Raw genomic sequence first — 12,609 nt, forward strand, 5'->3', positions numbered from 1 at the left:
GGAGGGAGGGAGAGGGAGGTTAGAAAATCAGATGCTACAGTTAAGGAATTCTCTAGTAAGAACACAGTATTTTCCAGATTGTTTACTTTTCTTATTTTTCACCAGGATGTGGAATTATACAGTATGGTTCGGTGATTAAGAGTATAGCCTCTTGAACTTGAGTTCATCTCCTAGCTCGTCTGCTTCCAAACTGGTGCCCTTGGGAAGGTGGTTTAATCTAACTGTGCCTCAGTTTTCTCATGCTATAAAGTGGGGCTAGTATTAATACCTACCCTACAGAGTTGTTGTGAAGATTAAATGAGTTCATACCAGTCGCTGTCTGGTACATAGTAAATGTTCACTGTTGTGGTCATTAGTAGTAGCAGATGTTTTTAGTAGCATGGGAGTGTGTAGTCACTTCAGTGGGAACTGTATGTCCTTTTTTGAATTTTTTTCTCTTCTCTCTTCTAACAGGAAAATGGCAGATGCACGAGAGCGGCCTCCTGAACATCACCAAGGTGTCTTTTTCAGACCGAGGTAAATACACGTGTGTTGCTTCCAATATCTATGGCACTGTGAACAACACAGTGACCTTGAGAGTCATCTTCACCTCTGGAGACATGGGTGTCTACTACATGGTCGTCTGCCTAGTGGCCTTCACCGTTGTCATGGTCCTCAACATCACCCGCCTGTGCATGATGAGCAGCCACCTGAAGAAGACTGAGAAAGCTATCAACGAGTTCTTTAGGACAGAAGGCGCAGAGAAGCTGCAAAAGGCATTTGAGATCGCCAAGCGGATCCCCATCATCACCTCAGCCAAAACTCTAGAGCTCGCCAAAGTGACCCAGTTCAAAACCATGGAGTTCGCCCGCTACATTGAAGAGCTTGCCAGGAGTGTGCCTCTGCCTCCTCTCATTATGAACTGCAGAACTATCATGGAGGAGATCATGGAAGTGGTTGGGCTGGAGGAACAGGGGCAGAACTTTGTGCGGCACACTCCAGAAGGCCAGGAGGCCACAGACAGGGACGAGGTGTACACGATCCCCAACTCCCTGAAGCGAAGCGACTCCCCCACCGCCGACTCAGATGCCTCGTCGCTGCACGAACAGCCTCAGCAGATTGCCATCAAGGTGTCTGTTCATCCACAGTCCAAAAAAGATCATGCAGATGACCAAGAGGAGGGACAGTTTGAAGTCAAAGATGAAGAGGAGACAGAACCATCAGCTGAACGTTCCCTAGAAACGGCAGAGCCTTCTACAGATGTAACATCCACAGAGCTAACGTCTGAAGAGCCCACGCCTGTTGAGGTATCAGATAGAGTCCTGCCGCCAGCTCACCTGGAAACTACAGAGCCAGCAGTGGCACATGACAGAAACACCTGCATTATTTATGAAAGCCATGTCTAATATCAACTTCGAAAAGCTATGCATATCAAGAAAATCAGGGGCTGCTCCTTGCAGTCCAGTCGTAGTACGCACTTGCCACTAAGCCTTACCAGGAGACTCTCATCCCTTAGGTAGGAGTGATGCCATTTTAAAAGGGGAAACACCTGTGTGCATTTTCATGACTGGGATTTCCCTGATAGAAAAGGATGCGGGAAACATCAGGGTGCAGAATTGATAATATTGGACAGAAGGTGTCTGTCCATGTGATGCGAATTTTAGAGGCGCTCCCCTGCCAAATACCTTAATTGGTGATGATGACCTTTTGACAAAGAGTACACTACTGTAAGACAAATTCTGAGTTTAAGAGCCCTGTCCAGTGCACACTGCATTGCTTTTCCTTTAAGAAATTATAGGTCTGCTACAATAGCAAATGCACGTATATGGGTTTGTTGCACTTTCTTCTCAGTTTTTATTCCTTTCACTGTTCCTTTATAGTGGAGTAGTTGTTGTTAAATTAATATTAATTGCTCTTTCTGGTTTAGTCCTCTTTGCCACTTTGTCCTTATTTTCCCCTAGAACATTTACCTCAGAGGCTTTGTTATCAGTCACCAGTACCAGGGCTGATATCTACAGGTCATTTGTAATGTTCCAAAGTAGTTATTAGGCTCCTAATTTTTGTCATTTCCCAGGCCTATTTTCATACATTGCTTTTTTGTTTCCAATGAAGCTGCTATTGTGAAACTGAGAAAACCTTTGCCCAGGAATAGCACTTTAATAGCTAAATAAAAATGTGTTTACCTATCCAATTCTGAGAGCGTTTTGGTAAGCTCAACCAAGGTATAGGGAGAGACTGTCAAAGGTTGAATATACCCCTACTACCCATGAAAACTGCTGCTTTTACGTTTAAGTAACATCATCCTCCAAACAAAGACTGATTCTTTATCTGGAAAATTTATTGCTTCCAAAGACAGAGGTATTTGATGAATCCCTGTAGGTTGTAGAATATTGGTTTCCCAGAAAGGCTTGCAGGGACCATATGCCATCAGGTGACTCAAACAATTGATTTGGGACAGCAAATATAAAGATCTGTAAAGTCATGTAACCAGGTCCACTTTTGTGCACTTGCTTTTAAGAACTGCATGGCTAACCCATTGGTCCTTTTGAAGGGGAGAGTGAAAGGTTAGGATAATAGTATAGGGAACTATACCATCAAATTACATTCCAAAAGTATTGAATTATTTTTTTTAGTCTCACAAGAAAGTAGTTATATGCAAGACAGAATGATGTTATGGACAAAAGACAAAACTAGTCATCCAAAGGCCAACACCTTACCTGACTGTGCCAATACCAGCTCCCTGGCTTTGGGTAAGTCTGAGTCTCAGTATCCTTATCCGTCAGAGGACGAAGATTAGGTGAGCTCTGAGCACCATTTGCATGGTCTCGCTCTCTTACAGAACCAAACCAATATCATCATCCTTGCTCTTTTTCACAATTACTTTGAAGATTTTTTGTTATCTCTGGATTTACCAAACATTTTTTTTATGCTGCATTACTTACTCAAATAAAAAGGATAAGTTTATAAAAATCATAGCATTTTAGCAAGCTTTGGATCTTCTCTTCCACTAAAATCATTAGAACCACTTCTACAGTTTAGATTTAATCACAGTAAAAATGAGTGGTTTTATTTAATTTTCACTTAGGATCAGGGAAGACACTAAACTTAAAGTAGTCATAAGGATCATGGCCACATCAAGTGATGGGGTTGTGAGGCTGGAGGTTACATAGGCCACGATGGCAATGAGAGAGTAGACCCAGATGTTTAGTCTTCACTCTGTCACTATCTGGATAAGTGAGACCTTGGACAACTCCTTTCCCCATTCTGGGGTTTAATCTTTTTTATCTGCAAAATATGGGGATTGTACTTGATGGGTCACAAGATCCCTTCTAGCTCAGACATTTACAGTTTTATGTAAAGTTTGTAGTCTCTCGTGAAGGCCCCCATTGCCAGAGAGAGGCAAGCAACATAGGGAGCAAAAAAGGGTACATGAGATTGGAGGTTTTTGCTGAACAAACCTTACAGCAAATATTCCCGACTCTATAGCTGAAGGTAGTGGGTTTGGCTTAGAAATGGCCTTGACAGGTTTTTTTATTCATAGATAACTGGTGTGGAAGGCAATCTGAAAGATGTGGAGTTTGACCCAACATCTCTTGGTCAGGAAGGAACTGTTGGCATCTAATTAGAAGTGTCTTAAAGAAATTAGTAATGAGCAATCAAGAAAAACCATGACTCCTGTTTGGGCTCTGTGGACTTGGATTTTATGTATTTGGGTTACAGAAAAGTTTTATCTCCAACTCTTAGAATATAAACATTTTCTACTTCTTATGGAAGTCAACAAATTCTTACCATGCATCTATACGTTCAAAACAACAACAGAGACATAAGCTGATTTTGTGTGAACTTTTTCCCATCCTGTTCAGTTTTCATTCTATCCAAACCCATACACAGATTTCTACATAGAAATTATAGGAGAAGAAATCGTCTGTTCCTTCTAGACATCGATTAAGGGTAAAAAGTTTAAAAAGGGCAGATTTTTTTATGAAGCAGGAGCAAAAATGTATGACCAAAGAATGTTTGCATTTTGGTTTTAGCTTCTTTAGACTGGGGAGATTATACAGATTTTTCAAAGCTTTCCTCCTCTTTAAAACATCAAAAAGCTCTTGATATAATAATAACCAACCTAAAAGGAAATTTGCTTACAACGGAAATTTCTCCTTCCAGAAATTTCTACACTCACCCTATCCATCCTACAGTTACTTTATGAAATAAGAAAGGCTCTCCTGCTAGAATATGAAATATAGACGACCTCATGATTTTCAGCTAATTTTCAAAGATAAATTTAACTCTTCGGCTACATAGAAATTTATAGAAGTATGCCTGTGTGTGTGTACATGTGTGCATACACACATGTCAGACTCATCTGGACAGTTTTAAAAGCTTAAGACTAAATCCCAAGCCATGTCCTTTGGCTCTTATGTCATCATTCTCAAAATCAATTTCTGGTTTCTGGGTCATCTGTTCATATCTCTAGCAATTTTTTTTCTTGAAATTCTGAAAATGATTCAGACATGTGTGCATATTTAATTCACTTAGATGATCTGTAAACTTGGATGGTATTTATTCTAAATGGAAAAAAATTTTATACTGAAAATCTATGTAATTTATAATGGTTTTGTTTAATATATTATATTTTCATATCTTTAGGGCACATCTATTCTCATCTTTTTGTATATCATACTTAACAAAAGAATTACTAATACTTGACTAAAATCTCTAGGAACCAAATGTGATACATAACATATAGAATTCACCCTAAAAATATCTGAATGTTCTCACCCATCCCAAGTGTTACTGTGCTGTGTCATCATGTCCAGAATGATTTGTTTCAGATGCTAATGAACATTCCTTTTTTTCAAAACTAAGGCCATGAGGCCTGACATTCTACACAATGGATTCTGGAATTCTCTTTTTCTTTTTTTTACCGTTTGCTTCATTTTTAACTATGTTGTTTAAGCTTCCCTTTAAGGGCAAGCGGTGAGATAAGAAAACAACTTGATAGAAAGACTGGCTATGTAAATTATTCAATAGACTGATAACATGTTTTAAATCTAATGCTTGGATTGTTATTTATTGGTGATCTAGGATCTGCTCACTTCTTTAGCACATGAAGAAAATGTGAGGCACAAAGAATATTTGCATGTGTTGTACAGGCACACTCTCAATGTAGTACATCCAACATAAATCAGCTTAACTATAGAAACAGCAATCCCAACCACCGAGGAACGGTTCAGAAAGGCAAATCAGACACCTTTTGTTTGCAGACTGAAGCAGTGTGGTATCAGTGCTGAAACTCTTAACTGGCAGCCTGTGTGGTTCTGTTAGTGGGGTTTCCTCTCAGTGTTACATTTGGTAAGAAAATGGAGCATTTAACTTATCTTTCATATACTCTGTTTTATACTCAGCACAGTTCAACTACTATTGTACCTATTGTCACAAACCCTTTTGGCAAATCCCTTAAGATTATTATCCCTGTTTCTATTCTTGCTTTTTAAACTAATTTATTGGTACTCTTCAAATATCTACCAAGTCTCATTGTATATTCCCACACATATTTTGAGCACCTGATATCTTCACGATATTCATCATTTTTATAAACAGCTATTCATTTCAAACTCCTTCGGTAGATAAAGTTTATTGTCCTTATGACTTTTAGGGGTTTTCTACAGTGATTAATCGGGTTTGGATTAAACAAATCAGTGGTGGGGGAAAAACTGAATAAAACAGAATTGCTTATTATGTTTTCCAAAGGACTGAGTTTGTCTATTATACAAGAAAGTATCATATGAGAGTGATAATAATCTTTGAGTTTCTTTAGAGATGTCATTTTTAAGGAGACTAATACTTAGAATACCACAATCAAAACTGAAGCTCTTAGGGAATGTAAAAATAGAAAGCAAATAGTTCTAAGAATATTTTGGCAAAATTTTTAACCAGTAATAAAAGCCTTCAAATTTATGTCTCAGACACCATAGAGCTGCCTACAGTGAATTAGGGTCAAAGGAGATGTTTGTGCTTATGTTTGGTTTGCTGTATATCTACTTCTGGATGTCTTTTGTTTAAATCAGAAAATAAGACAAAAATTTATCTGGGCAGAAATGTCAAACTGGTGATTTTGTGAACTATAAATGTTCACTTTTAAAAAATAATTTAAAGATGGAAACAAATTACTACTATTTAAGTTGATATTATAATAGGGAAAAAATCATATGATCCATCTTGTATTTTGATTGTTGCTTTAATAAAGGGTTTGCGCAGGTTTGCAGAATGTGTGTCGTGTCCCACTTGAAGGACATTATGGCCTGATTTACTATTTCCAATGACATGAAATCTAGTGTCAGTTCTTATCTTTACCTTTTGCATCTGTGGCATATCTTGGATAAAAAAGGAAAACATAATTTTTATGTAAAACTACAAATTTTATCCAAATTCAGAAATCTTAACTCTATTCTGACAAACTTTAGAGCAATTTATTTTTGTCTATACCAAGAAATAATTTTTAACAGGTAACATCAATCTTGCTGTAAAGAATCCAAAAAGGTCAGTAAACTCACATAGCCAGAACTTTCCACGGGAGAAAGCATGAGTAATCAATCTGCCACAAAATACTTAGACAATACCAAAACCAAGGACGTGCTAAGTACATAGGTTCCTTTGACAATAAGTAAGCTTCAAAAGCTGAATCCTCTCAGGTAAGATGAGACGTGGGGCATGTAAGCAAAACATGAAAGGAGACTACCAAATGGGAAAGACATGAAAAGGACAAAGTCAGTATTGGACTGTAGACTAAAGAGGCAAACAAAATTACTGAGTGAGTTATCTAATAAACCATGTGTATAACGAACCACCCATGAGTTCTCTCAAGCAAAAAAAAAAAAAAAAAGAGGGGGTTTAAGAGAATTATGTTAACATTAAAGGAAAATTAACAGTTCTGTCCTCATGAAGAGAAAATAGGAAAGTTTTGTCCTAAACAGGTAACTTTGACTGGTGCATATTTTCAGACCCAGAACAAACAGCTGCTTTTTTTTTTTTTTTTTTTGCAGGTTTTGGAATGCCATGTTCTTCATGGGCCTTAGTCAGAGGAGCTAGGTAAATCTTAATGTTAATCAGTAATTTCTAAAGGATATAGTCACAGAGTTAGAAAATAAGTAGGAGGTTATCTGATTTACATATTTTTCCATCATGTGCCTAACAAGTAGTTGTTCAGCTCTGCTTGAAAATTTCTAATAAATAGGGAACTCACTATCTCATGGCAGTAGCACATTCCATTGTTGATAGGTTTTAAATTTCAAGTCAAAAATCTTAAAAGTAGTACCACACTGGTCCTTGAGCTATCTGGAGCTGAAAGCATGAGTTAGTCCTGCCACAGTAAAATTGTCTTTTTACTGTCAACACAAAACTAAAATTATAAATGTATTCATATAAAAGAGAGAATTACAAAAATCAGGGGTCTTCCTTATACTCCTATAATTGCATACCTTGTGGCAGACACCCTTTTGAGTGAATGGTTCTTGCCAACTGGTGTTAGAGGCAGAAGTCAGGTGAATCAGGTGCCTTGCCCAGCCTCAGCCCCTGAGATGCCCTAAGGCTACAGCTCATTAAATAAAGAATGATTCAAGATCCAGAACAACAAAAAAAAAAGAATGAACCAGCAGATTAACTGCCACCATAGATTATGGTTTTGAAGGACCATTAGAAGTGACATATTGAAAGAAATGGTATGTATGTGTTAAGTAGCATGCTGAGGTACTTTTAAATAGCAATTGAATTAAAGCCAGCACCAACTACATTTACACTATTAGGTAACATGAAGACTCCAAGGGTAAAATAACAGTTTTCCTAAGATACTAAATAACTAATAAATATTAAATAAGATTTAAAAATATGACTGAAGATTGATACAGCAATATGAACTTTTCAAAAAGAAATTTTCACTGCCAATGGGATGGGTTTTCTTTTAATCGACTCATATTTTAAAGTTCATTGTGGAACAGGAATCCCAGTAAATCATGCAAAGAAAATCACCTACGCATAGAAGTCTAACAAAATTGGGGGACTTTTTGTTGTTCAGTGTAAATGCTGTACAGCATCTACTTCCTGAAGAATTTGCATGATTCACATAACACCGGTGCATATCGGAAACCCCTAAAATGATCACCGCCTCTGGTTTTAAGTCTGATTGATTATTCTGTTTGCAGATGCTGCACACTTCTTTAACATAGATATTTGGGAGGGTGAACAAAGTTGTCCCAAAGCCTTAAGAGTCCTCAGTTTAACCATCAAGTTTTGTACATGAAATGGGGAAAAAAAAAAAAATGACAAGTTTTTCTGAAGAAAGAGATAAAATCCTCCGGGACCAGCCGTGCAGCTTGCCCGCATTGCCGATGACGCTTCCTAACCTCATCTTTGCTAGTGTTACCTCAGCTGTTGGGCCATTGAACCAAGTCATTATATGTGAAGTAAAGTGTTTGATTACAGAATAGATTCTACGAGAAAATTCATCTACCATGTAGTAGACACTTCATCAGTTAAACATAAAAGAGGTAAGTTTTAATGTTGGCTATGTTTGAAATTACTTTTCAAAGTGAAACATAGCAAAAATTATCTCCTGACATCATATCTGTAGAAATGTTTCATCTAAAGAAGAAATGTGAATCTGAGGTGTTAAGACCTCAGAAATTGCAGAAAAATTGAATGCATTTAGTTTATAGGGAAAATAAATGACAGCTGCTATGGAGAAACTGTGATCATTAAACTTCTTAATGTGCAGAGTATAACTTTCTTACTTTTTATCATCACAGTAATTGCTGAGATACATTAATGATGTTTCTGAAACCCTGCCAGACCCTGAAAAAAATTAATCTCAGATTTAAAAATATATATGTATTATTCTTATAGCATGTTAACTTTTATATTACCTTCTCATTCCATAATGGTAAAGGTGATTGAGTTAAATTATGTTTTATTTTCTGTGAATCCTTTGAAATTGGTAATTTCTGTTTCATACAAATTCACTAACTCTCACAAACCAAGCTACTTTATTAAACGTTCTACTTAATTTGAATCAATGAGAGATTTATAGTATGATTATAAGCAGAATAGCTGGATGATCTATAATTGTTTTTATCCGTAATTGAAAATGGAAGGCTCTAACACAGGAATGAGACATTATTTTTACACTATGCTCACAAATAGACTGAAGGTTTTTGTCCACCCAAAATTCATATGTTGAACTCCTAATCCCCAATGTGATGATATTGGGGTGGGGCAGGCTTGGTAGTTGATTAGGTCATGATAGCAGAGCCCTCATGAATGGGATCTTTGCCCTTTTAAAAAAGATCCCACAGAGCTCCCCCGCCCCTTCTGCCAAGTGAGGACACAGCAAAACAGCCGTCTGTGAACCGGGAAGCCAGCTCTCAACAGATACTGAATCTTCCAGCACCTTAAACTTGGACTTCTCGACCTCCAGAATGGTTAGAAATAAATCTTTGTTGTTTAAACCACTCAGTCTATGGCACTTTTTTCATAGCTGCTTGAATGGACTAAGGCATAAAGGCACAAGAACATGTAAAACATGCGACAAGTTTCCTCCAAGTCCTTACATGGAGATTTAGATTGCCTTTTTAAGCATTTTCCTTATGCGATTTTTTTAAACACCTCAATATAAAAATATAAATATAGAATTATAAAGCTTCAGATTGTTTTCCTCCAATAAACACATTCACCAGCATAGAAAAATTATAACATGGTCATGACTGTCTTGTTTGTATGAGATCTCAAGAGGATGGCTATGCTTATAACACCAAATTCAGACTCAGTCCACTACCTAAACAAAATTATCTCACTCCAATTAGTACTGAAAATGTACGTGGTGGGCGGAACCTTAACTACTTGTTTGGGAATGTGTGTTTGCTTATATGTTGTATATATTAATTAACTTTATCTTTCTAAATACTCTGAACCTAGAACACAAAACACATTCCTAACTAGACTTTTTATTTCAAGATAATTGTAGATTCACATGCAGTTGTAAGAAATAGTACAAAGAGGTCCCCTGTACCCTTTACCCAGTCCCCTCAAAGGCAACATCTTTCAAAACTATAGTCCACTATCAGAATCAGCATATCGGCATTGGTACAATTTCCCAGTATTAATCAGATTTCCCCACTTTTACATGCATTCATTTGTGCATGTGTATTTCATTCCATACAGTTTTATCACATGTAGGTTTGTGTATCCACCACCATGGTCAAGACATAGAACACTTCCATCATCACAAGGATACCTCGTGGTGCTGTTTTATGAGCACAACTACCTACCTCTTGCCCCAAAGCACATTAAAAAAAAAATCAGTAAGCTCTACTTAGATAACTAAGGCTTATCTGGACCCAATTGTAATAAATGTGTTTTCCATATGTTCAAACTTATCAGCTTCTTGATGTCTAATTTTCTGTCACATTAGAAGGACTTATACAGTGAAGACAGAGAGGGTTTCTGAAACACGAAGGACAGCCACATATTTGAAATCTGAGAAAACCTTTGAGAAGGAGGGGCTCTGAGGCAGCAAGAGGTCATAGTGTTTTGGTGGAGAATTCTGGGACATTGAATTCACAGCCTAAACTGTCCTTGCAGCCAAAAGATGCAGAGCATAGTACAAAGCATGCCTTTAAAAGTCTCAAGGAAAGAGAGAGAACTTCCTCCAGAAGTTCCAAAACTAAGGGCACAGAATGACAGACAGAAAATGGTGAGTGATGGCTCCAACCACCTCTGTGATACTGATGATTTTGTTAACTTTGCATCCTTCTCCCTTAACTACACGGGACTTAGAATTAAGTGCCCAGCACCTAGGCCATAATGAGATATCTATCAATTCTGCTGATATATTATGAAAGCATTAAAGTTCTAGTAAAAACCAAATGCCATTTACCATCTCCTATATTGAAATTAAGATAACTGGCCACAATGTTGAGGGAAAAGAGCCTCTACCCAACTGAGGTGCAGGAGGCAGATTCCTGCACAGGATTGCCTGAGGGGTCTTGAGAGGTCCTCATTCAAAACCATTGAGATGCCACCAGCAGATTCATTCCTTCAGACTGACATTTTTCTCTTATTATGCAAGTGCCCTAGACTCGTAATCACAATTAGCCTCTGCCAGGCATTATTAATTCATAACGTGGATTAGTTTAATCCTATGACTCTACCTGACAACCAGCTGAAATCTGAGCACCTAGGGGGACAGGAGCATTGAGGTTGAGAGGAAGAGGGATGCTGACTCGAAGGAGACTTGTGGGAGGGCAGGCCAGGACGGAGGTCTTGAGCAGCCAGAAAGCATCGTGCTTGCTGACCTCTTGGAAGACTAAGGGGAGTTGCCCAAGGACAGCATGGGAAACTAAAAAATAATTTCTACTCCATAGTGTTATCAAAGACCAGCCAGGCTCAGATATCAGTGAATTTTTAAAATAGGGCACATAATATATGTATTATTAGCTTATGTGAATTAATCGAAATTCCAGAAAAATTACACTTATTACCTAATTTCTAGTCAAGGAATCCCTCTAGTTTTAGCCCTTGTTGTCTCCTTCATGACGCGAACCTCAATGTCTAAAGTATTTTGGTCTAATCAGCAGTGTCTACTTATAAAAATCAAGTCATTCAATCATTTCCAAGAAATGATTCCCAGTGATAGAGAAGGACAGACTTTCAGTTAAGTAGCAACATTAAAGCATCTTTTAAATACTTGTTTATTTTGAGCATGATACATTATTTAGGATACTTGGTCTCTGTCAAGTTCAAAAATGTTCTTTATAATTACCACATCAGTAACAGAGCTGTTCCCAGAAGGCCGGACTAAGCCCAAGATCTACACACCATATCCTAAATTTGATGTTCAGTGTTATTCTGTACTACCTAAGTTTTGTTCTATTTTCTCTGCATATGCTGTATTTCACAGTCTTACAAAATAGTTTATAGTCAGTTATCAACAATAAGATGTAACATGTTCTTTTTTAAAATCAAAGAATATTTAGATAAAGCCAGGTAAACCCTAAGATTTTTCTCTGGTTTCCCTTCTGTAACAATACACACCCTTCTTCTTCCCTGTCTTACAGAGAGGCTAGCTTAATAAATGACCCCATGTTCTAAAGAATAAAAAAGTTAATTTTCCCAAAACCATAATAGATTCTTCGGCTACTAGACTGTGAGTTCTGTAAAGACAGGAATTGTATTCACATCACCACAGTGCCTCCCAAGGAACCTTAAAGATTACCAGCATTTAGTAAACATCAATTAAATGAAAACAAATACATCCTCTAGCTTATTAGGATTTACTGGACTTGGATTAAATATCTTTATTCATAGGGCCCAGTGAAGGGTAAAAAGTATGTTTTGAAGAATCTCTCTGAACCTAAAATTACAGACTCACCCTTTCCCAAGGTGGTTTTTCTGGGTGGATTTCTTTTTTTCAAAATAGAATATAATTTTAAATTTCTTCCCATTTTCTTTTCTTTTGCACTTTAACCAAATATTTGAAAGGGATGTTTAAAAATCTTTTGTCCACTCTAGTTGTGTCATGGCGAGGCAATTTTCTACAATTAGAAATTTGTAGTGAATTCAAGAGAAAGGAATTGTGGC

At 37.3% G+C, this 12,609-nt stretch overlaps 1 protein-coding gene across 1 annotated transcript in view; it reads left to right on the forward strand.

The window, feature by feature from the left end:
* MFAP3L (microfibril associated protein 3 like) overlaps positions 1–6,241 on the forward strand; it is a 38,930-nt gene extending 32,689 nt beyond the window's left edge. Inside the window, exon 3 of the mRNA XM_039876122.1 lies at positions 454–6,241. Coding sequence (XP_039732056.1) covers positions 454–1,385 — 932 coding nt within the window. The 3' untranslated portion in view covers positions 1,386–6,241. The remainder of the gene's footprint in view (positions 1–453) is intronic.
* The last annotated feature ends 6,368 nt before the right edge of the window (positions 6,242–12,609 follow it).

This window comes from Pteropus medius, unplaced genomic scaffold, assembly GCF_902729225.1.
Source record: "Pteropus medius unplaced genomic scaffold, Ma_sr-lr_union100, whole genome shotgun sequence".
NCBI classification, from domain to species: domain Eukaryota; kingdom Metazoa; phylum Chordata; class Mammalia; order Chiroptera; family Pteropodidae; genus Pteropus; species Pteropus medius.